We start from the raw sequence: 24968 nt of genomic DNA on the forward strand, positions 1-24968 counted from the left end.
ATGGCACACGTGAGAAACAGAGGCACAAAATAGGCTGTCAGGTAGCCTGTGAAAGTAGACCTCCTGAGAGGGCTATGTGCCCCCTTAAAAGCATGTGTCAGATACAAAATGTGGATATAAGATAGAAATTACTAACCTTCTGCACATGGCACAACAATAAGAGCTCTGTCAATAAACACAGTGTTGGTTAAATGCTGTGCCACGCCAACACTGCTCGGCTCTCTGTATTTTATGTAACAAACTTTAGATGAGAAGGAAAGCGGCGTATTGCTGAAAGAGAACAGAGGAGAAACCTATTTCAGCCAAACATTTCACTGAAAATTGACAGAGCACGTATGCAGCGCAATTTTTAAAATCAAATTAAATGTTTTTTAATATTTTCTTAAGATTGGAATGTACGAAGGTCTATTTTGCATGAACATATTAAAAATCATGGAAAGACACTTAGAGATGCTTGTCTGACATGCAGAGAAGGATCATTAAAATAAAGGCACCTGGGCACAAATGTTTGGTGGGCCCCTATCTGTACCTTGCGCACTTTTTTTTGTGGTCAGGGACTTTTTCAAGGATGCGAGCATACACATTGAGCAGCATTTATTTTTCTTTTGGAAAATGTTCTTGAATTATTCTACCCAGTGGGCTAATGGCAAACAAAACTAAGATCAGAAAGCAGAATTTCTCAGTTTAGCCAGATTTTGGGGAATTTAGCCCAAAGCTTACGTCAAGCTTGTCCAATAGGAACAGAGCTGAGGGACATTCCTATTGGACAATCCTCATTTTTGGTTATCTGGCTAACCGGGAAATCCAGCTTTGTGCAATAGACCCCCAGCTTATCTAAATGCATTAATATCTATGTATTCATGTAAACAGTTCTAGAAACTAGCCTTTTGAATGTAATATTTCTAATGTGTCCTAAGTTAAATTATTTGTAATGTATTTGATGTCTATTTAAAATGACATTTAGATTGTGTTAAACTGTACTAACCAATAAATAGAGACATTAAAATTTAAACAGGTTACACTACAGATAGCATTTTTAGGATAATACTATGATCATCATTTTGAAAAATTCATTTATATGATACTGTGTTGATCTGCTCTAAGGCCTGTCTCACAAAACAGGATTATGGTTTAGCCAGCTTTGAGCTCAGTTTGGATTTACTGTCTCAGAACTGTGGATGACTTTTTACCAGGATACACTGCATGACTAACCTGCACTAGGGGAGGGCACTAACACTTTAATTTTACAATTTTAAATGCTTTACTGTCTACAGTTATGTAGACTTCTTTTTCCTTCAGTGAAAAAAAAGAGCTTGACTCCTCATGTTTCATGAAATTGGTTGCTTATCATAAATGTAGAGGATTAATCATAGCTTGAGTATCTAAACTTGGGTTAAAGGAGAAAGTTGTTAACTGTCTTCATAAAACGAGTTAACCACAATTCCATGTTAGGTTTTGTAAAGCTAAAATTTAGTCAGGAACTCCGTCTCTGTAGAACATCATGAGATGTTTGCAGTTTGCAGAGACAACAGCAAGTGGCCATATACACATTTCCCAAATGCGCTGTGTCAGACAGCTGAGATGCACAACAAAGACAAGGGGAAAAACAGCAGCAAACTTAAGAACCTAACCATCAATCACCCTAAGTTAAATCCAGTATTTTGTTTTCTCTTGTTTAGCTAGTTACATTTGAACCGCACCAGCAAAACAGCAGTGAAACACCTAAAAATGCTGCCAAAACCTGTGTTCAATGTTCTTTTTATTCAACATTTAATTACTGCAAATCACTGAATCAACTGTGATTGAGGCAAAACTGTACACAGCTCCAGCTAAATGTACTTTAATGAAACAATGATCAACGCAGTTGATCGGTGTTCTCCATAGTATGCTCAGGAAAGCTTAATGTGAAATCACATCATTATTATTTCCCCACCACTAATTTGCAGCTTCTGGTTTGTTAGGCTTCTTATTTGACAGGTTAAATCGATTTGGGCCAGACAGATGTCACAGATCATAACAGCCTCTACAAATAATCTAGTTTATACTGAGCCGAAATGATTTCCCTCCTCAAAATCAACAGCTGCAAACCTCTAACCTAGCTAAATATTGATATTATGAACTGCTTTTGAAATGTATGAGGCCAATCAAATGTCAACGTTATATACTAAACAAAACGGAATTTCTAACGATGAAATACAAAATCTAAATGGTTTGGGGGTACAGAAATGTCGGACTTTCCTGACATTGTAACGTTACGCCACTACATAAACGGACAAGCTAAACCATTTTATAACATGTTTGTCACACGAAATATTTAACCTAGGTCAGTCAACTGTAACAACACTGTCTCACAGTTCACGGGGTCATTAAAACACTAAACCCTAATTTAAGAATGGCTGAATATGGCTTTTATCCACACAGTGAGTGCATAAAATGGCCTTCAACCTGCAAGCGGTTTCCTTTATTTCCCGTTCGGTTTCGGTGCGTGCACTCTCTGGCTGTAGCAACTAACGTACAAAGGTAGCTAGGTTAGCTACGTGAATAACACTAGATGTGAAGTATCTATGTGGGTAGGTAGCTAGCAGGTTAGCTAGCTAGCTAGCTAAGGGGCTAAGGGTACTCCGCTAGTATGGGTTGTCCTGGAGAGATGTTCGGCTAGCTAGCTAGGTCAACTCATCAGTCTTCAAATTTATACGAAACACAGCTCAGTTAGTAACTACACAAGTCTGCAGCCTCCTTGCTAAGGCTAACAGAAGCCACACAAAAATGTATCTTCGGCGTTTGCTTGGCGCGGCCCAAACGCATACACTTACTCAGGGGGGTATAGTCGCAACTCTTCGATATCTCCGAGGAAACCGAAGAGAGTTCGCATTTGTTCACTACTAACAGACGAGGACAGGTTGGTGATCTGAATTACAGCAGTGCCTGGCATTCCACTCATTGTGCGGAACTGATATCTTTTCAGATGTTAACTATAAACACTGATATATGTGTGTCTAGTAGCCTGTTTGTAGCTAGCTAGCAAGCTTGGCCCCAGGCAGCTCTAAAATTCCCAGAACCGCTCGTACAACGGCGTAGTGTGTTCGGGTCTGAACCACTCAGCGCTCAGGCAACAGCGCCACACTTTGTCTGGAGTGTTTGAAACAGCGACATGTTAAACATCGGATATCAAGCCTACACACCTTTGCTGAAATTGCAGGGGTTTTTTGATCTAAAGCCAGAAATCAAGATATATATAATCTCTAACATTTTTTAATAGGATCATGCAGCAAAGAAAAGGAGAAAAAGACATAGATAATTGTATGGAAAATTAATTGAAAATTAACCTACAAAAGCTTGGTTGTATATTGTTTACACTATTTTACAATAGGGACTGCGGTTGTTGATCTTGGGTATATCATAAAAATGTATGCCATCTAAAGTTTGCAAGAAATACCAAATCATATCATCCAAAACCATCTGATGAGACCTGAATTCTAAAAGATATATTGAGCACAACAATACCATAAACCATAAATACCATACGATAAAGAACACTATACCTACTGTGTAGAATGAGGCTGTGTAGCATGGTGGGAGCATCATGTTTTGGGTAGCAGTTCATGAGACAAGACAGATTGGATAATGACTAGCTCCAAATATCAAGATATTCTGGCCTGAGAAGCAGAAAATGCATCCAACTGGAAAGACTGGACTTTGGAGGTGTTTGCAAGAAGCACTAAAATATATCTCTGCAGGTTTCTTTGAAAAGCTGAAAGTGGATTGACCTGAAAACAATAAAAGTTATAATAAAGGCAATGAATGGGCACACTTAACGCTGAAAAGTGTATATTATATTTAGTTGTTGAGGCTTCTCTGTTAAATATATAGTAGCTACCGTCTACTGGCTGGTATTGGCTCTGAGGAGTTCTGGTGGCATCACCATCCTGACCAGCACAAGTGCCGGTTGCGTGCTCAGCTCCTCTCAAGCTGGCGGCCTCCCCCACAGGAAACAAAAGACACGCTGCCAGGGACACAGTGGCAACTAAGAAGCAACAACCGTCCAACTCAAGTCCGTCACCGGTGGCCAGGCCAACATGAGAGGCAAGAAGCGGCTTCCAGTCGTGGTGGGGGACCTGAGCCGAGTGCCGAGTTGTGGCTCTTGCCTATGCAGGACATGTGCATACTCTGTCTGGATTTTCCTGCCCGATCTCAGGAAGGAAACACTGAACTTGGGGATGGGACAACTAAAGCTGGTTGCATTGGCTGGTGGCGGGGCCTAGGCAAAGAGAGCTCCCTGTCAGTGTAGCTTTCGGGGAGGCCGCCAGCTTGGAAGGAGCTGAACACACAGCTGACACATGTGCTGGCCAGGATGGCGGACAGGCCAGCAGTCTGGCTGCAGGGAGGCTGCGGCGTGAGCGATGTGCCACAGATACATGCCTCAGAGACTGGGCTCGGACTGTGTGGGTCATCGGGACGCCTGACCCTTGAAGCCATAGTTGTGTGGCGATGCCACTGGATTTAAGGCTTGGGCCAATTGGGAGAGCGGCTAGGAGCACGTAGAGGACTCCTAGAATGCCATGCACCTCTCCGCAGCCTGTATTTAGTTACATTTAGTGGGCTAAATGTTGTTGTTATACAGTTGGAATGTGGTGTATGTTTTGGTTTGGATGTATCATGCACTGTTCAGTCACTAATGTGTTTTGAGGTGGTTCATCATCTTTGTGTAACGCCTTGTTGTTAATGACCTTCCCCTTATTTCCCCATTTTTTAGCTCCCTGTCTGCCGTTTCAATTAAGATGATTCTCCTGAAGAGAAAATGTCAGACTCCAAGTGTTCTTCTGAGCCGACATGATACTATATCAAGCTCATTGATTGTTCTGGTAAATTGTTAGGTAGTTATGTTTATATTTTTAGCGTGTTCATAACCAAAACAAAGGAAATACAGCCATGAATACATAGCTCTGGGCTTCATGTCCAAGGGAGCTGAATACGAGTAACTAAAACCCAAAAGTTTACACCCTTACTTGAAAAACTAAACACAGTGAATATATAGACCTGTTAAATTGAGCCAGAACTTCGTTTGCAGCTTTCCTCTCTTCAGCCTGATATGCAGCACTCAGTAGCTGCCAAATCAGTCTTCTCATTTGGTGAGTCAGGAAAAAAAACGATCTGATCGCTTAAATCCTTAGAAGCTTATGTGATCGTTTGTGTGGGCTGTGAGTTGCAAAAGTTTGGGAACCTCTGATGCACTGAAAGGACTGTTTTATTCCTTTTTTTTCTGGTTTTGTTGATATTCAGTTATTATTTAGCTTCCAGATACCTCAAATAGAGGCATCACACTTAGCGGGTCTCAAAAACTGAGACCAAGACAAGACTAAGTCCAAATAAGCTTGAGACCAAGACTGGACTCAAGTACTACAACACTAGTATTCAGGAACCACAGGGAATGTGGAGTATACTAAGATACATACTCAGATGTCATTGAGGGGATGGCCCATTAGCTCACCATACAAATAGCCCATGTTCTCTTGAGATGAGATGTGGTCACCATTCGCACCAAACAAGTTTCATTAACATTTAAGTGCCGCTCATACACATTACATGAACCAAACCATTAATTATTAACTTACCATCATTCGAGAAGTATGTTTTAGTAAGTTTTACAGCATTTTTAACCACCACCTTAACCTATGCACAGCAAGTATGATCGTGCTGGTGATGCTGTGTTTGGGTGTGGGTGGACGTACACGTAAATGTGCTCACACATGCTTTTATGCGTGTACAGGTTTGTGTGGGCTGATTTCAGTAATGTCCAGTATAACAGATGCAGACTGATGACCATGTTGTGGCTCGTCTGTGAAAAGTGAACCCCCTGAATTGTCAAGCAAGTGGGTGACTCATATCACGTGTGTGTACGCGCCTGTCTGTCTGTGTCTCTGTCTATGTTTGTAAGTGTATATATTACCATGTCTCATATATGTGGAATATTGTAGCTCACATCCCACACGTACTAAATGTTAAAATATTCAAATGTCTAGACTCAAAAAATTTGCCCGTTTAAAAGGATGACTTCTTGAGTCCTGGCTTATAACAAGTGATATGAAACTGTAAGGCTTAATACACTGTGAAATGTGTTTAATTGCCTCTGAAAGGAAACCTAAACCTTCATTAAATGTTTAAGGGTGCTCGTCTTGTGACAAGTGCAAGGTGTCATGTGTCCCAATGAGTGAGAGTGTATCTGACAGTTTAATCAGACATAATATGCTGCCTTGCTGGTCCTAAGCAACTGTTGATGTGTTAAGTGGGCCTTAAAATGTCAAATTGCTGAATGCTCCTTAACTGGAAGTCCCTTTATGCTCATCAGTCCTAGTTATTCCTTCTACCTGTTTTTGATTATCTTAAATATACTGGTTCAAACATGAGCTGAATTACCCTTTAATGATTTTTATTTTTGCTTTCACAGATCAGCTGATACTATTGCCCCTGATATTAGACATATCTGATGGGGAGATCACGTGGTGTTGCCATGGCTATAGGGAGTCAGTTACTGGATATGAGCTGCACACCTGCGCTGGCGGAAAGTGCTAGATTGCCTGTGTCCAGCAGAACATTCCAGCACACGGAGCATCTCTGAACATCCAAAATGCCAAAGAAAAGTGACGTTACAAGGAAATTAGAGGATGGTGAGGCAGTTAACTTTAAATTACTTGATGTGATATGAAGTTCCATTTGATATTTTATTTAACCTGTTTTGCCCCATTTTCCAAATCTTACTTCTATTGATGTGTTTTGAGAGAGGTATGTTATGGGGTCCTGTGTGTTTTTTCTTATTTAGTGGGCATAGAGATTGATGGAGAAGTGGAGAGTGCGGAGGGTAGGTAGAAAGTTGTACTTTTCATGTGTTTGTGTACCTTTTTCGATTCTTTGTCACTGTATAGCTTTGTGTGCAATACTGGTCCACTTTATTCCATAATTATGATGAATTTTCTGTTATTCATCTGTGAATTCGAGCGCTGACTTATTCTAATTGTGTAAAATCAAATAAGTGTGGCTCTTTTGCTCTCATGAGCATTTGTACATACCTACTTGTATGCATTTAGAGGACACCAATGCCAAAAGCAAAGGTGGAAAGAAAAAAACAGCAGCAGGCAAGCAGGGCAAGGCAGCCGCCAGTGAGGATGGCGAGGACGAAGATGAAGATGATGAGCCCCCAAGAGGTCGCAGAGCAGCCAACAGGAAAAAAGCAGCCCAGAAGCAGGTCGAGGAGGAGGACAGCGATGATGAAATTCCACAGAGGAGGTCCGCAGGAAACCGGAGGAGAGGCAAACCGGGAGCGAACGGGGGTGAGAACAGGGAATCCAACAAGAGAAACAAGAGAGGAGGCAAGAAACAGAAGGAGGACAAAGGCAAGGGCAAAGGCAAGGATGATGACAAGAACAGTAAGAAGAAGAACAGTAGGTATGCTGGATAACAACCTAAAACAGATTCTCTTGTTTTATGTTGTTTCTACCAAGCAGTTAATTATTTAATAATACTTATTAAGAACATTGTTTTTTTATATATCACTTTTAAAACAACCAGCACTGAGTCAAAAGGCTTTGCAGCCTTAAAGCGCCCATACCCTAAATTTGTGTTGTATTTTTTTCCCTCGAGGTCCACTTATAATGTTTGTGTGGTTTTATGTACCAAAATCACTCGCAATTAATTTTTACATTTACCATTGTCCATCCTCTCTTTATCCCTTTAGCCTTTGTTACTGTGCCTGAAAGACTCTGTAAATGACCTCTGTTCTAATTGGCTGCTCTGTTGTGCCTCAATCAAAAAGTGGTCCAGGCTGAAACGTTCCTCTTAACTTCAATGTGAACAAGCAGGGCTAAATTGCTGTAAGCTGAACAAAACCTTGCATCTCCAAAAAACAATTTTTACAGGTGAAGGAAAAAACATTCTTAACTGTCAATATAAGTTAATGTAACAAGATTTTGGACCATTTCTATTGGTCCACTCATTATAATATTTTGACCAAATGGAGAGGACACTTGGAGAACATTTTTCCAAACTAGGAAAAAATGTCAAAAATGGAGATACTAGAGGTTTTGTTGTGACACAGTTAAATATATTTTGCACATTTATTTTAAAACATCACACATATTGCGCATATATTGCACATTTATTATTATTGAGATCAAATGTATCTACATGAATTTTTCTTGCATATGGGATGGATTATATGCTAATGAGTAAAACTGGTGCTCACTTTCAACACATCATATGTTGATAAGTAGATTTGAGAGTTTTGGGGTGACAACCACAAAAGCCTGGTCAATTTTGCTTAAAAGGGGAATTCCAAAAAATGTTCTACATAATAAAAGGTGCTCTCTGTTATGTCGCTTTTAGAGGCATTAACCTCTTCAGATGTCTGGTTCCTATTGTCTCTGTGAACAATTCTCACTCTGTAAGCTTGTTCTGAAAGAAAGTTAAGTTCTTTCTTATTTTTCTGCTTTCCTCTCTGCTATTTTCTGCAGTTCCAAAAATCCTCATGTGGCCCACAACAGATGAAAGCTAAAGGGGCCAGTTAGCATGATTGCATAGTGTTTATTGGTCCCAACAAGTTTTGTTTCATTACTAGCAGTGTTAGCATTTGTAGTCATGAGCAAAAAAATCCTTTAGAATTTTTCAGTCCTTATGTTAACTAAACGGTGTCATATTAACATTTTACAAGCACTGCATTTTTAATGCTTTGGCTCCACATGCATTCTTTAAACAGGCCTACTGCATTATTTGGCAGTGGAGGCCAGACACTTTGACCATCAGGCTCTAGGGTGAAGTTTCCCTCTTTATGCTGGTCTAGGACAGTGTTCCAGTAAAGAAGCTGCAAAACTGGTCTCAGATCAGTTTAAATGTCTGCTAGCACCCTTCACAGCATTGCTCATCACTCCTTCTTTCTTCATCCCTCCGTCCCCTGCAATGTCCAAGTGAGGACTCAAAGTCAGAGGGGGGGGAAGAAGAGGAGGAGTCCATGTCAGAGGGGGAGAGGGCCCGACTGATGGAGGAAGTGGAGGAGAAGAAGAAGCTGATTGCGAACATTAGGAACAAGCCCTGGCGGATGAAGAGGAGGCTCAAACACCTAAAGTACTGTAGAGGAGTGCATGTTCTCTGAGATCTATTTGGATAATTGCAGACCTTTAGCATTAGCATGCTGTAATTATGTGTCAGATTTTATTTCCTTAGATAAATTTCCCTACAGGACAAATAATTGTGAAATCTTGAAACTCAGCCTTTGATTGATCACTAGGAGGAAATCAATGGCCAAGTTATAGCCCTTGTTTGTATGAATAGGAAGCTCCAGAACATCTGGTCTAGGATCTCCTTTCATAATATAATGAAAGCTATCACTAAAAAGGATAGGGAGATGGGAGGTGGCTAATTTTAATAAGTTCAAAGGTGGACTTTATTGGACTGGCCTTTAGACATAGTGACTTGGCATCAAGCATGCATACAAAATCTGTATGAGTTAAATACATTTTAACTAAGAGTATTTAAAGTATGACTATTTTACCTCTTTAGCAGATCAGTTTGCTATATTTAAGAATCTATTTGATAAATACTTTGGTTTTATTGCTAATGGGAGAATTTAACTTGCCAGTACAGTCTATCTCACAATGAAGAAATAGCTTTACTGCCTACTTTCTTTCTTTCATCTGCAATGTAGACCAGAAGTTCAGTCATTTCCATCATCTGCAGCAAATATGCTACATTTAAAATCCATTCAGCCTTCAATCCAAATTTCATTTCACCCATTTGCTCATTTTCTCTGTAGGGAAGCACAGTTGTTTGTGGATAAGTTTGAGGGGGCTTTGGGAAAAGGAAAGGGCAGGAAACTCTACGCCTACAAAGTCATGATGATGAAGGTAAGATAGCAAGATTCTTACAAAACTGACAGAATATATTCTATAATTTAGTTATGTTTTATTGATCTTTATGTCAAATGTGTTTTATATTTCTCTTTGTTTTCTGTCAGAAATGGATCAAGTTTCAAAGAGATTTTGAAAATTTTAAGACGGCCTGCATACCCTGGGAACGGAAAATAAAAGAGGTTGAAAGTGAGTGATTTGGATATAAATGGTCTGTTTCAGTACGATCTTTGAATTGCACATTTCACATATTTTAGTGTAGTGTGTGATTCAGGGTGAAACTTAGTTATATTTGACTGTTTCCACCCTGCATGTCTGGCTGTATTTCTGATGGACAGCTCATGGTTAACAACACTGGCAAAAACCTGCAAAACAAATCAATTCACAGCAACTGCCATATAATCCAGTCTCTTTAGTAGGGAATTACCTTGCAATGTCATATTTATGCTTGATATAACTAGCTGCTTCAGAACATGGAGGGCCTCATGTTCTCTAATTGATGATTATCGATTGCACAGGTATTGTCTTTTGCTGTGGGGCAGCCAGGAAACGAAAAACAAGTTTCACAATAGCAATATTTAACCAAAACTACTTTTAGAGGGGCACCCTCAAAATTCTTGCATAATGTTATAACCACAATTTTAGTGTGGCATGAATGATGATAAACCTCGACCTCATTAGAGTCTTGGGACTGTTTTAATAGGTCAGTATAAGCCAAATGTGTAAATCTGAGAGGAAGAAGTTTCTGGCTAATGTCACTCCACTAGGTAGTAGCATGCTCTGGGATGACCATGCTAAAGTAGCATGAAAGAAATGTGGTGAGAAATTACACAGTTTATATAATTTTCACTTTACCCCAAATGTAGTTATTTAGCCAAGACATGTTTGATGTCTACAGATGACTTTTTCAGATTGAATTGCATTTACAAGGCTAATGTATCTAGCAAGTAAAGGAAGATTACTGGAATTGTGTAAACTGCATGCCTAATTCCTTAAACACTGACCTCAAAACAATCAGATAGAAAGTAATTCAGGCTTCGAGATGTTTATACTGTTTATAGCTATGCCACATACATTTGTCCACTTTTATTTTGTCCATTTTTGTCTCTTTGAACGGTACTCATAAAACTTTAACAGATGTATCTTACAGAAGTTCAGAAAATTATGTTTTCTCTGTTTTATGCCTGTCTTAAAAATGCCCTGCGGGGCTAAGCATGTCCTTGAATTAGTTTGAGGAAAGTGTTTGATTATTTATTCATGCAATTAGCACAATGCTAACTGATTAAGTATAAACTACATTAGCCCTGGAGCATCATTACAAAACTAAACAAACATTGCACACCAAACATGTCAACTGCATTAAGTGTAAATTAGATTTTTTTGCCCAATTATTTCTTTACATAAGGTGCAATTTAGATTTTTGCCAAATTGTTCCATCACATGGAATCTTGTAAAGAAAGCAAGGCTTCACTGCAGAATTATATTGAAAAACCACTTTGCCACCTAGTGACAAGAATAGGAACTGCATTTGAATTTCCTACCTGTCCCTCTGTGCACTTCACTTTTAGGTCACTTTGGTTCTTCAGTCGCCTCTTACTTCATCTTCCTCCGCTGGATGTATGGCATGAACTTAGTCCTCTTCAGTTTGACCTTTGGCCTGGTCGTGATCCCAGAGGTCTGCAAGCATGGTCCTGTTTACATGTGAAGAATTCTGTTTGCTGTCATCACTGTTTATTTCTAATGAGCCAAAATGGATGGTGGATATCTTGCAGGTTCTCATGGGCCTTCCCTATGGATCCATTCCTCGGAAAACAGTGCCAAGAGAGGAACAGGACACTGCTATGGACTACTCTGTTCTCACAGACTTTAATGTAAGATGGATCCCTTATTCAATATTACATCTATGATCTTAAAACTAAAGGTTCCTAAATATTTTGTGGCTTGGTATGGTTCTAGGAAAAGTTATATTTGTTATAGAGCCTTCACATTACATAAAGGTTCTTCAAACTTTAAAACTTTCTTCACACTAACACATCATGTTTACAAAAAAGTTAATGGACCATTCACTGAAAGGTTCCCTAGAGAACCAAAAGTGGTTCTTCTGTGGCTTTACTCCAAAGACCCCTTTTTGGCATCTTTATTTTTAGGAATGTATTAACTATATGACAATGTGTGATATATACAGTGTCACAGAATCCGTGTCTTAACGTTTGTTTTCTGTTAAAAAAAAAACAAAAAATTGTGTCTAACATTGTGTCTCCCTCTCAATGAATCCTATTTTAACAGGGTTACTGCAAGTATTCGGTCCTTTTCTATGGCTACTATAATAACCAGAGAACCATTGGCTTCCTGAAGTTCCGTCTCCCTCTGTCCTACCTGATGGTGGGCATTGGGACCTTCGGGTATAGCCTGATGGTTGTGATCCGAACGTGAGTCTCTTGTTTCATCCATTACTAGAACCTCTAGAAATGGCATGAAATATTGCTACAGACCATACTTAATAATTAAACAGCCAGCTGTGTATCTGTTGATTGGAAGTAGTACAGGTTCCTCTCAGGTAGCTCTTATAAATGCATGATATTTTAGATCTTGAGAGGGAATATATACAGATAATGTGCTATGTCAGAGAATGAATTAAAAGGTTAGTTATGTGTTTATATTGGACAGTTTTAAGCATTTATGTTTGTAGAATAAGTTTAGATTTAACCCTTTCCACAGTCAGGTATACTTTTGCTTGCCATGGCTCAAACCGGTTGCTTGCGTGGAAGAATGCGCTTCTGTTATCCTGCCAGCCAGAGTGGATTCTCAGTGAGTTTGTGAACGTAGTCCACTCTCGCCGTTAGGATGGCTAAAAACGCAGATGTGGGGGGCGGGGACGGTGAGGACAGTGAATTCACCTTCGCCTGGAAGATGTTCACCAGCTGGGACTACCTCATTGGCAACGCAGAGACGGCTGACAACAAGTATGCCTCCATCACCACCAGCTTCAAGGTGTGTGTGGGTACACAGGGGTAGGTTTGTATGGATGTGTGTGTGTCTGTTCTTCTATTTTTCTTTTTGTTGGATACAGAAGCATAAAGGATGTCAGTAGTGTACAAAAGAAAGAGACCACTCATCATTTATTTAATGTCCAGTCAAAACTGCCACTAAGTGCATTTTTGAACATCAGGAAAAAAGCAGAAGCCATATATACGCCTCAATAACTGAACATAATGTCAGTTTTTTTCAGTATTTAGTGTGTCCACATTTGCCTTTATAAAGCTTCATTTATTTCCAGGAGACATGCTTTCAGTTTTACAAAGAAATCTGCAGGAATATTCTTCTACACGTCCAAAGTTTAATCTTAGAAGTTGGTTGCATTTTCTTCTTCTCACGATCCAAGTAATCCCAAACCCATGTTATAATGTTGAGGTCTGAGCTCTGGGATGACCACTCTATTGTTCTTTTTCCTTTTTTGTCTTTTTTGTCTTTTTCCTTCTCAGCAACAGCTTATAGGCAGCTACACAGACCTACTGTGTGAGCTTTCAGGGTAAGGATGGAAAGAAGCACCTGTGGGTTTTTTCAGATCTCAAGCAAGAGATCTTGATTTTGTCCTGTCTCTCAAAGATGAAAGCTTTCAAGTACTCTTTATCTGGTGACAGTTTTGGTGGTCTCCCAGGTCTTGCACAGTTGTTAGGAGTTCCATTTAATCTTCCATCTTTTATTATTTTTTTGAACTCCAGTTGGAAACCCCTGTTCTTTCATTTGTAATCTTTCCCTTATTATCCCCTTCCTTAGATAATTTTACATCTAATCTCCTCAGAAGAATCTCCTGAAAAATGTATAACTCGTACTTTATGGCCATTTTGACTGGAAACATAAATGAAGCGTATACGTCTGACTTTTGCACAGTATTGTGTGTGTGTGTATTTTGTGTCTCATTTTCTGGATGTTCTTTCACGTGACAGCTGTGGATGTCCACTGTCTGTAAGACTTTCATGCTCCTCAACATTTATTCCTATACTGTGATAGAAAAATAATAAGAGTATTTGAGACTATGTATCTCAAATGAGTGTCTGCCTTCTTACTGAAAAGTTATGCTGTGTTGCAGGAGTCCATAGTGGATGAACAGGAGAACCAGAAGGACGAGAACATTCACCTCAGGAGGTTCTTGCGTGTTCTGGCCAACTTCCTCATCACTTGCACCCTGGGAGGCAGTGGCTACCTCATCTACTTTGTGGTCAAACGCTCTCAAGAGTTTGCTAACAGAGATGACCTAGGATGGTATGAGAAAAATGAGGTAATACAGCACAACAGACATTCTACTTTATGTCTCTCAATCCACACTCCATTATGTACGGACTCAGTCAGACATTTTATTGGTTTGATAGAAAATACAGAAATAGATGTCTTTGTATTACTAAATAGCCTAACACCTTTACTGTTATCCTCATTAGCTCAAAATGGGATCAGATGGGCAATTGGTATTACAATGAAAAACTATAACAAGTGCACTGCATAGCAACGATGTAGTAAAATGTGCAGTATTTATATTAACCATTCTTCCTTCTTGGTAAATTCAGAGCAAGTCAAGGCAGGGCATTACTGACATTGTTTTAGTGTTTCAAAATAATAATACTAAAATAATACTATAGACATATACTAGGCTGAACAAATATGTTTTAAAAGATTAAGCTTGCTTCCTAATATTCTCTGTCACTTTATTTTAGAGTTTAGAAGTGCTATATATCCATTTGCAACAATGTGGATATAAAGATTATTCAAAAGAATAACTTAAAGAATAAGTTATAAAATAAGAAGAATAAAAAGAATAAAATAATTAGAATAACTAATTATTTATCATAATCATAATATAGCATTGATATTTTATGTGTACATGTATACTATGAAAAATAATAAAAAAAACTGTTTGTGGATACTATACACAGTATATAGAAGCTATAAAAGCTATATGTTCTGATTTATGACTTTAAAGCATAAAATATGTACAAAATAGTGAATGGTGATTGTGTACTGGTGGACACCTTTCAGCTGGAGATCATCATGTCTCTGCTGGGACTGGTAGGACCCATGCTGTTTGAAACCATTGCTGAGCTGGAGGACTACCACCCCCGCATTGCCCTGAAGTGGCAGCTTGGCCGCATTTTTGCACTTTTCTTGGGTAACCTCTACACTTTCCTGCTGGCTCTGTTTGATGAGGTCAATGCAAAGGTAAGAAAATTATCCTAATTCTTAGTATGAAATCACCATCATTTGAAACCTGGGTGGTGAACTGAGGGCCAAAGTACTCTAACTCTAACACACCTAATAAATCTGGCTATTAACTGATGAGTTGAATTAGGTATGTTTGAGAAGAAAAATCTGCCTCCAGGCCCTCAAGGAATTTTTTTTTTTTTTCAATCAATATTTGTTTTTTGTCTCTAAGCTGGAAGAAGAAAAGGCAATAAAGAATGCCAGCATCTGGTTCATGAAGGAGTATTTTGCCAACTACACGGCCAATAACCCCAATGAGACTGGTACACCGCCCCCTATTGACCCTGCTGACGTCATCCGAGGCCCGTGTTGGGAGACAACAGTGGGGATAGTAATGACCCTCATTATTTCACTCACTGCCCCTGCCATGCTAATGATTTAGATGCATTTGAAAAATTACTTCAGTGTATATGAACTGTGTATGAATTGCATTAAACATCTTATTAGATGATCATGACTTATGCTTATGTTGTAATTAATTACCGTAAAAGAAATTCAGGTTCAGCTTTGGGTTTGGGTTTTACATTAGTTTAATCATGACTGCAATGGTTTGTGCAAGATTATGAAATAATGTTACACTTCAGTATGTTCAGTGTAAGCATTTGCAATATAAGCCAACATGGTCAAAAGAAGGTTTGAGCATTCTTGAATTTACAGTACCCACGTTCACATGCAGCCTAACAATCCGTTAATAATCCGACTAATAGCTCAATCGGAACAGAATACGTCAATGTATACATCATTCGGAATACAATTTCTATCCGATTGAACGATGCGGGTAATCCTGTAAATAATCCGTTAAATAGAAGAATTATAGCCATGTAAACACCTGTATCCAATTACATTTCCAATCGGAACGTGTACATACGTTCTGCGAATGTGCGTTCGCGTCATAGCGGAAGTTTACATGGCGGGAGCAGAAACTGGTCTGCAGAGGAGACCAAGTTTACACTTTGAGCTTTAAAAGACGGCGATGGGACGGGTGTCCATCTTATGTGTCTTGGAACATGACGTTTTATTCTCGGCCCTTCTTTAATAAGTACATGTGAGGTACTTTTTCTGACTGACATATTTTAAAACACAAGCGCGCCAACAAAAACTCATCTCACTCTGACTGGATCTCACGTGATATTCGCTGTCATGGCAACTCTAAGTGGTACTCCACGCATGCGCGTCATTTTGTATTACTTGTGCGCATGTAGACGAAGATTTTCTATCAGGCTGAATAGAGTGAGCATATGAACACCTCAGTCTTAATCTGTAATCGGAATGTATTCAATCGGATTGGCAAAATCTTTACATGTAAACATACTGTCAGTACATCATAGGTGATGATACCTAACTGAAAATGCTTTTTTTTTTTCTTTTTGCTAAGTCTTAACTTGTATTTCAATACTGTTTTTAACATGCCCAACACAATTGGCATCAGCTAGGCTAGCCTCAGTGAGCTAATTAGCTAGTTAGATAAGCAAACTTTGTAATGCAAACTGTTTTTTGAGTAGACCATACAGAAACTTTGTTAATTTAATTTCTTTGTCCGGCTTAAGTGTTGAATTTATGAGAACTGTGAGGCATTGTCCTTTTTCAATGTTGTTAGCTGTGTATCCCTTAGCTTGTTAAGTATTAAGCTGGCAGAGTAAAGTAATGAAGCTCCTTCGGCGGGCATAACAGATGGAGTAGTTTGTTACACAAATCTCAATTTGAATTGGTTAGGGGATTCTCCAAAGGGGAAATGGCAAGGACAACTGCAAAATGGCACGTTACAAACAGTATTGAAATGGAGGGCTAATCTGAAGTTCTCCTTCGCTGCTCTCAACAGGAGTTTGTAAAGCTGACCATCTCAGATATCCAGGTGACCTATCTGACTATACTCATTGGAGACTTCCTGAGGGCTCTGATAGTACGCTTCCTTAACTACTGCTGGTGCTGGGACCTGGAGGCAGGCTGGGTAAGTGTTCCAAACTTCTCAGATGCTTTCAAGATTAACCGGTTTTGATAACTACATTTTGTGTCTGTCTTCAGCCCTCCTATGGTGAGTTTGACATCAGTGGCAATGTCCTTGGTCTAGTCTTCAATCAAGGCATGATCTGGTAGGACACAAACACAAATACACACAGCAGACCACAATGTTATTTTTATGCATATTAATAGAGATAACATACAATGTAGTCCATAAGTAATTGGAGTAATTGTCTCTGCATACCGGCACATTGGATTTTGAAATGAAACAATGACCATTATTTTGAAGTGTAGAATTATATTTGAGGGTATTTACATTTATATTGAGTGAACAGTCCTAACAGCCTAATGTTATAATGGTAACACAGTGTAATGTGAAATTAAAGCTGCACTGTGTAAGATTTTTGTTAAAAATGAAAGAAGTAGCATTTCAGGAGAAAAACAACATGCTAAAATATGGTATCTGTGTTCTGCTGTGAGTCACCATGTAAAGAAAAATTCATTCATAAGTCAGAGGTGTTGGGTCAGATTTTGTGGGAGTTTTTGGCACCACATTGTACATCTTTACCAGGGATGGGGGGGATTAGCTAAATAGCACGCTACTTTTTGTAGTTAACTACAATTTTTTATAAAATGTAGCTAATAGCTGTAGCGCCTACAAATGCTCGTGTACTTATAGTGATAATTTTCGCTACAATTTCACTACAGTTTTCAAGCAATCTGCACAAAATGTGAACCATAGAACGCGGTCGTTAACTGGGCTGGTGGCGACTGTGCATTCCTGACTGAGCCGCGGACAGTTCAAGCAAACGGTCACACACTGATCACTCCTTACTAGTAGGCTTAGCTCAGGGGTCGCAACCGAAATGTTAAGAAGAGCCATTTTGTCCTTTCAACAGAAATGAAACCACCTTAGGAGCCACAACATTTGTGTCTGTTTTTACCATTCTTTTCTGTAAATTTGTCTCAGCGTGTGCTAATGTTCTAGTACAGGTTAACAAATATTATATACACGAAAACGCAGACTTTAGCTGTAGCTGCTTTTCTCACACCTCAGGGAACTTTTCCGCGAGTTACTTGGAAAATGTCTCTCAGTGTCTGACTTTTTACGAGGCTGAAGTCGCTTCTCATTCACCAGTTTCTCGTTCGAATCGTCCCGTTCCACCTTAAATGGTTCCTGAGGCGCCAGATTGTACAGCTGCGCCATTTAAGATGGAACGGGACAATTCGAACGAGAAGCAGGAGAAATAGAAGCGACTTCAATCTCGCGAGTTGTTGCAGATTAAACGTATGAGGAAACCAGCTGAGTGATTATAAATACAAGTAAATATATTATAAATAAGTCATTCATCTCCAAATTATCGATGTTCATCTTAAATCTCTTTCTTTGCCTTTTCATTGTCTGCATTGCTGTGTGACCAGCAGTCTGCGCGTCAGGGTGAATTAGCAGGTATACGTTAACTCCAGCGTTTAATTGTGAAAAATGTGTTAGAACTGTGTGTTATAACGATTTTACAGCAAAAGAGGATTGTTATTTTACCTAAACATCTAGTTCTGCTGTGGAGCCACAACAGTTCTGCAGCAGTGGAGAGATTATTCAGTGAAGAGATTATTTTTTTTATTTTTGTTAATGATTGACTTTACTTTTATTTAGTCTAAATTTCTGTTGGATATCACACCTTTGGTTGTTTGACTTTGGGAGTTTGATTGTTGGTTACACTTGAACTTACTTTTTGGTGATCTTTTTGTATATTTGCAGCTTTTCAATTGTATGTTTCTTTCTGGCACGTGACAAAATGCAGTGTCTTGTTCACACTATAAGTTTGGCTTGTTTGGTGTGTCAGGTGGAGATTCACAAACATTCTGACAATTGCGCTTTGAAAGTAGCTAAAAAGTAGTGCACTACTTTTCAAAAAGTAGCTAAAAAGTAGCCACTACGTTTCTGGAAAAGTAGCTAAATTGTAGCTAGCTACACATTTTGGTAAAGTAGCTACAAAGTAGCTAACTACTAATTTGTCAGTAATTATCCCAACCCTGATATTTATTTAGTAACATCACACATACAGGTTCAGAAAGAAGGTCCAAAGTTTAGGTCTCAAATGCAAAAGCAACATTGTACTGATAAAGATATCATGAAAATAATAGATACTCTTTGAATACTCTGTCGGTGTGCTTGCAATTAGACATCGGGGAAGAAGTCCAAAGCATAACTGAGTTTACAAAATGCTCTGCATGTTGCATGCATTTCCACATTTCCACCAGAGAGGTCTCCAAATCCCCAAAATTTACATAGTATAGCTTTAAATTTTCATGTTTAGTACTAGTAGGCTGCAGTCAATGACTGCTTGAAGTCTTCAGCCTATAGATATCACTAGATTCTGGGCATATTCCCCTGGATGTTTTACGGTCTTTTTGTTTTCAGTCTTGTCTTCAGTAATTGAAATGCATGCTGGTATTTAGGTTAGGTGATTGACTTGACCAGTCAAAAGGATTAAACTTTTTGGCCTTGATAAACTTAATAGTTGCTTTAGCAGTATGTTTTTGGGTAATTGACTTGCTGCAGTGAGAAACACCGTCCAGCACACTTTCCTCTTTCCTTATAAGCAATTAATTTACACAGCTCCCCCTTACCTTAAATGTAGTTAACAGCCAAGACATGCTTGATGTCTTAAGTATGTAACTTTGTATTATGCCACCCAAAATCCTTGTTCAGTTCTTTCCTTGGCTGTGATCAAAATGTTCTTAACACATGACAAAAATGGCATTTATTTTAACCAGTTCGTAACCGACTTCATTTGATGCAATTATTACACTTTCGAGGTTGTTCATGGGGTATGTTCCGGTGGAAAAGTCTTTTTTGTGATAAAATCAAGACCACCTGAAAGCTGCATAATGATGCAATGACACATAGTTGGGCAACCAAAACAACTAAGCAACGAATTGATCAATTTGCTTTCTTCAATTTAGAAAACTAGGAGTAAATAGGGCTATAATTACCCAGTATTACATTATATCCATAAAGTTGACACTTCTAACTACTTCATTATCATGTATTTTAAAAACAGCTTAAATGCATTCAAATAAATTCAATTATAGGTTGAATTGTAAACCTCTGGTTTTTTTTTATTTTTTATTTTGATCGCCGCCATGTATAATCCAAACTGTACTGCTACCTAATTTTGTGTGTGTGTGTTAGGATGGGATCATTTTACGCCCCTGGTCTGGTTGGCATCAACGTTCTTCGTCTTCTGACCTCCATGTACTACCAGTGTTGGGCTGTCATGGCGTGCAACGTGCCTCATGAAAGAGTCTTCAAAGCCTCCAAATCCAACAACTTCTACATGGGTCTTCTTCTTCTCATCCTCTTCCTCAGTCTGTTGCCTGTGGTCTATACTATCATGTCTTTGCCCCCGTCCTTCGACTGTGGGCCCTTTAGGTCATCACATGCTCACACACGCATGCGCATGCACACAAACACACACACACACATGCAACACATAATGGTTCTGAATGGTAGTACACACATCTTGTCCAAACTGGAACATTCATTTATGAATTTGAGAATGCTTATTTGACTCTTTCTCAAATTTTTACTTTCTCACTTTGATATGTCCCCTCTCACAGTGGCAAGGAGAGAATGTTTGACGTGATTATAGAGACCATAGAGCTGGATCTGCCTGCATTTTTGGGGACGCTGTTCAGTTATGCAGCCAACCCAGGCCTCATCATCCCTGCTATCCTACTTATGGTGTGAGTTACCCACTTGTGTTTGTGTATGATTGTGGCTACAATTCCAGATGTTATCATGTCTCATGTTTTGTAACTGTCCATAATACATAGAAAGTGTTTTACTGTTCTTGCAGTTTGGCTATTTACTATCTCAACTCAGTGTCTGAGGCCTATAAAAATGCAAACAATGAGCTGAAAAAGAAAATGCAGATGGTAAGTTAGATCCAAAATTATAGAATCCATGACTCAAAGCAAAACAAACCTACTTTCCTATAGTATTTACAATTCAAATGTATTATTTTAAAATTGGTTTTACTGTTGGTAAATGGGAGTACAATCTCATTCCTAGGCGAGAGACGAGGAGAAGAACAGGCGGAATAACAAAGACAGCACCAATCAAGTGATGAAAGATTTGGAGGACTTACTACCCAACCGCTCAAATGTGCCCCCTCCAGAGGAAAAGAAAGGTCAGCAGTATTTTTAATAAAGTTATGTTGTAACTTTACAATCAATATTGACTGATATTGTTTTTTACTATTATTTCATATTCTATTTGGTCACATTCAACAGCTTAATAAAAAAGAAAACAGCACATCAAGGGCCCATATAATGAAAAAGCAAATTTTCCTCGTTTTTAAAAAATATTGTATGTGAACATTAATAAGGTTTTAGACCATTGTAGCGCGTGTTGGCTTTGTTTTTAAAAGTCATGAGGAGTTATTAGAACAAACCTGAAGATGTAAAGGGTGTCTAGCTTCGCTATCTTTATAAAAAAAAAGGGAAAAAATCTGAATGCATGGCTTTTTGTAGTTTAGTGACCCTGTGATTTCTCCACTTACCCAGCAGTAGCTAAGGAGACTGGCTATATAAACTACAGGATCCCCAATCTAATAACAAGTATCACACCACCACTGGACAGCTGAAATAAGCTGTAGAATTTTGCTAGGTGTTTTTAAATCTCCTCAAATCTCTGTTATCTTTCTTTTCAGAGAGTATTATAACAGTCACGTTTAGAAGCGTGTTCAAGTTAGAGCCTTGTACAGTCTCAAATCAAAGTTGTTGTAAATAATAAACCTGTAATTCTTAACAATTTTTTGTCTTGAATGATGTGCTTTCACAATATACAGATCTGCAAATAAAACAATGACATAACTGAAAGAGAGATCATCAAAAAATATTAAAAGAATTAAAATTATAATAGAACCCCAGTGTCCCTTCTGAATGCGCTCAGGTCCTTCATACGGCAAAGACAGACCACAGTCCAGCAGTATTAAGCAGAAGTAGATCAACCAATTGAAAAGGGTACTCAAAAAAACAGCCAGGATTCACTCACTTGTTTCAATAGGCACCAAAAGAACGTAAAAACTTACTTTAACATTTTTTATTCAAGCTGGAGAGGCCTCTATAACATTAAGTGTGCTTTTAGATAACTAATATTTCAATAATACATTTAAGAAAAATGCAACAGGAAGGCTGTGGAAATAGCAAAATGAAAAGCGACTATGTACTATGAATGTAAGCTCATCTTTAAGCAGCATGCCTAATTAAATATCTTCCATCAATCATTTGGCATTCAGGTGACTTTGTCATGCCCTGAATATACACTATTGTATTTTATTATCTATATTGATGATTTCAATCTGTTATTATTTTACTTTGTTATTATAAGTTTGACCCCTATGAATTAACATGGGCTACACAATCAAAATGAGTGGAAGAAGTTTTTCTCAAAGTCCCTGAGGATTTCTGAGCGAACTTTCACAGCTTGTAGTGTTTTAGGACAAGGCACAATAAAGGGCAGTCAGAGCAGAGGTTATTTACTTGTATTAGTCTACAGAGCACCTTGACAAAAACAGCCTGTTTAATTCTAAGGGATAAAGCAAAGTGGGAAAATGGCAATGCAAAATTGGTCAAAAATGAGATATGGCTGTTTTTGGTACACAAAACCATACCAGCGTTGTAAGTGTACTTCAAGAGGAAAAAGTAAAATACAAGAGAATGTGGAATCTGGGCCGTTTTGGACATTTAGTAAGTACAAATTATTAAGTACTTAAGTACTTGTTTCCTAATGCAGACTTTTTTCTCTGTACCTCAGACAAGCCTGATGAAAGGAAACCTAAAGTGAAGCCAGGAGCAGCAGGCAATGCTGTGAACCTGCAGAAGGATGTGTCGCTAGCATCAGCCAATCCTAATGCCCGGGGGCCTGTGACCCAGGCCCCAGGCCCCAGGGCACCAGGACCAGGGCACAGCCGTGGCAGGGGACAGGGGCCACCACCCAGACCCTAGTATTCCACCTGGATGCTGATGCAGTATGTTGTGTACTGTCTGTCTAATAGTCAATCTTCCAAAGAAAAGCAATGAATAGGGACTTAAGTCATTGTAAGTTGTTGTACGTAGGTAAAAGTAGCTTAAAGCTCCAACAAATATATTGGTAAAGTATTGGAATTCAAGTTGTGTAGAATAACTTTTAAAAGCATAATTCTGACAAACATTTAGATCTGCAATATTTTCTCAACTAAAGAATCAAGTGCATCTTATGTAATTTGGACTATAATATTTTAAAATAATATATTTCATGTTTATAACTCAAATGATCAGCATTTTTGTTCATCAGAAAAATCAACCTTTATTCTTGTGCCTTTTATAATAAATTGAATGTTAAGTTCTTTTGTGTGTGTATGTGTGTTTATTTTTACACAGCAGGCATAATATATGGTGATAATTGTGTTATCTTTTAAACACTGCAGGTGTTTCTAGCTATAAGTGGTATAAGCTGTTACTTAGGGCCCCCAAGCCATTGGGGTCATTGCCCATCTGAGAGGCCAACTTTTTTTATACTAGTGTTTCTAATGCGTTTGATAAGGCAGTGGTAACTAAAACCAGGGTTAAATACGCATATAGAAGTACTTTTGTCAGATCTGTTGGATAAAATTAAACCTATTAGTGTTGACTAGGTGAGGTCACACAAGTTTGGTCATGTTAGTTCTCTAATTAGTTGCATTAGAGATTTCCACACATTTCCTTAAAACGCTCGGATGCATTAGTTAACTAATTCAAATTAAAATCACCTAGGATTCTGAATTGATGCATGGATTTAAAGGTTCAGTTAAATCTTTGACAGCATGAGAGGGTGTCTAAGGGGACTGTAGATCCCCACTACCACAAAACTGTTATTGCGTCCCACGCACACATTTAGGGCTGAAAACTAATTTTTCTTTGGATAATACATTGAGTTGTTACTTGAATAGTAGATCTGAGGTAAATAGCCACTCTGCCACCCCTTTGCTTTCCTGTCAACTCTGTATAGATAACAGTGGTGGACGAAGTACACAAATCATGTACTTGAGTTAAAGTAGAGATACTCAAGGTAAAATATTACTCCAGTAAAAGTAGAAGTCCTCCCTTTAGACCTCCACTTGAGTAAAAGTACAAAAGTATTTGCCTTCAAATGTACTTACGTATCGAAAATAAAAGTACTAAAAGATTAATTATGAATCTAATGTCCTATTATCATTTTTGTAACACGACTCTTGCTTCATTAACTCATTTTAGATGAAAATACTCTAGCGTCACTCTTGTGAAACCAATATTTTAATACAATGTCATTAATTAGTCTGACACTGATGTCTATTAAAATTATCATCAGCACAAAACACTGACAGCAAACAATTTCCATTAGGTAGAACCAAGTAGCTATGAAATAACTTTTTGCAAACAAGCAAAGTTTCAGTTTAAGATTTATTTGCAACTTAGTTACAAGTTTAAGTTTAATAAAAACTTGCTTTAAACACAGGTTCATAAATGAGTTTACCTTTACTATATTGCATCTGTAGGTCTCTGTTCATAAACATAAACTAGCCAAAACAAATTTACTATAAATGAAAGTAGTGTTGCCCTGCGATGGACTGGCGACCTGTCCAGGGTGTATCCTGCCTTCTGCCCAATGACAGCTGGGATGGGCTCCAGCACCCCACTGCGACCCAGAAGGATAAGTGGTTTAGATGATGTGTGTGTGTGTGTGTGTGTGTGTGTGAAATAGTATTTGTATCAATTCAGAAAAAAGAAACATGCCAGTCACAACTGCACATGTGTACATATTTCTATATTGTGGTCTATTTACACAAAGTTTAGTTC

The 24968-nt window shown here is 38.5% G+C and overlaps 2 protein-coding genes across 5 annotated transcripts in view; one reads left to right on the forward strand and one right to left on the reverse strand.

Annotated features, from left to right (window-relative positions):
* srek1 (splicing regulatory glutamine/lysine-rich protein 1) overlaps positions 1-3082 on the reverse strand; it is a 37955-nt gene extending 34873 nt beyond the window's left edge. For 3 of the 4 annotated variants that reach the window (XR_005007740.1, XM_036580247.1, XM_036580246.1), the window contains exons 1-2: positions 2814-3080; positions 137-270 (exon numbers count right to left, since the gene is read on the reverse strand). Coding sequence is in view for 3 of the 4 variants with exons in the window: in XM_036580247.1 (XP_036436140.1) it covers positions 137-270; positions 2814-2941 (262 nt within the window). In the remaining variant the exon portion in view is untranslated. Of the gene's footprint in view, positions 1-136; positions 271-2813 lie in introns of all 4 variants that reach the window. The other variant, XM_036580248.1, reaches the window with a different exon arrangement.
* Positions 3083-6447: 3365 nt separating this feature from the next.
* tmc2a (transmembrane channel-like 2a) lies at positions 6448-23501 on the forward strand. The gene is made up of 20 exons (XM_036580250.1): positions 6448-6665; positions 6818-6856; positions 7083-7440; positions 8956-9111; positions 9800-9890; positions 10001-10082; positions 11462-11568; positions 11666-11764; positions 12180-12322; positions 12737-12884; positions 13984-14172; positions 14925-15104; positions 15319-15477; positions 16966-17094; positions 17169-17236; positions 20302-20541; positions 20730-20855; positions 20969-21047; positions 21184-21301; positions 22930-23501. Exons 1-20 carry the CDS (start codon positions 6626-6628, stop codon positions 23118-23120), a joined length of 2742 nt encoding a protein of 913 aa, XP_036436143.1. The 5' UTR covers positions 6448-6625; the 3' UTR covers positions 23121-23501.
* Positions 23502-24968: the final 1467 nt, after the last annotated feature.

This window comes from Colossoma macropomum, unplaced genomic scaffold (genome assembly GCF_904425465.1).
Source record: "Colossoma macropomum unplaced genomic scaffold, Colossoma_macropomum, whole genome shotgun sequence".
Taxonomy (NCBI): Eukaryota; Metazoa; Chordata; class Actinopteri; order Characiformes; family Serrasalmidae; genus Colossoma; species Colossoma macropomum.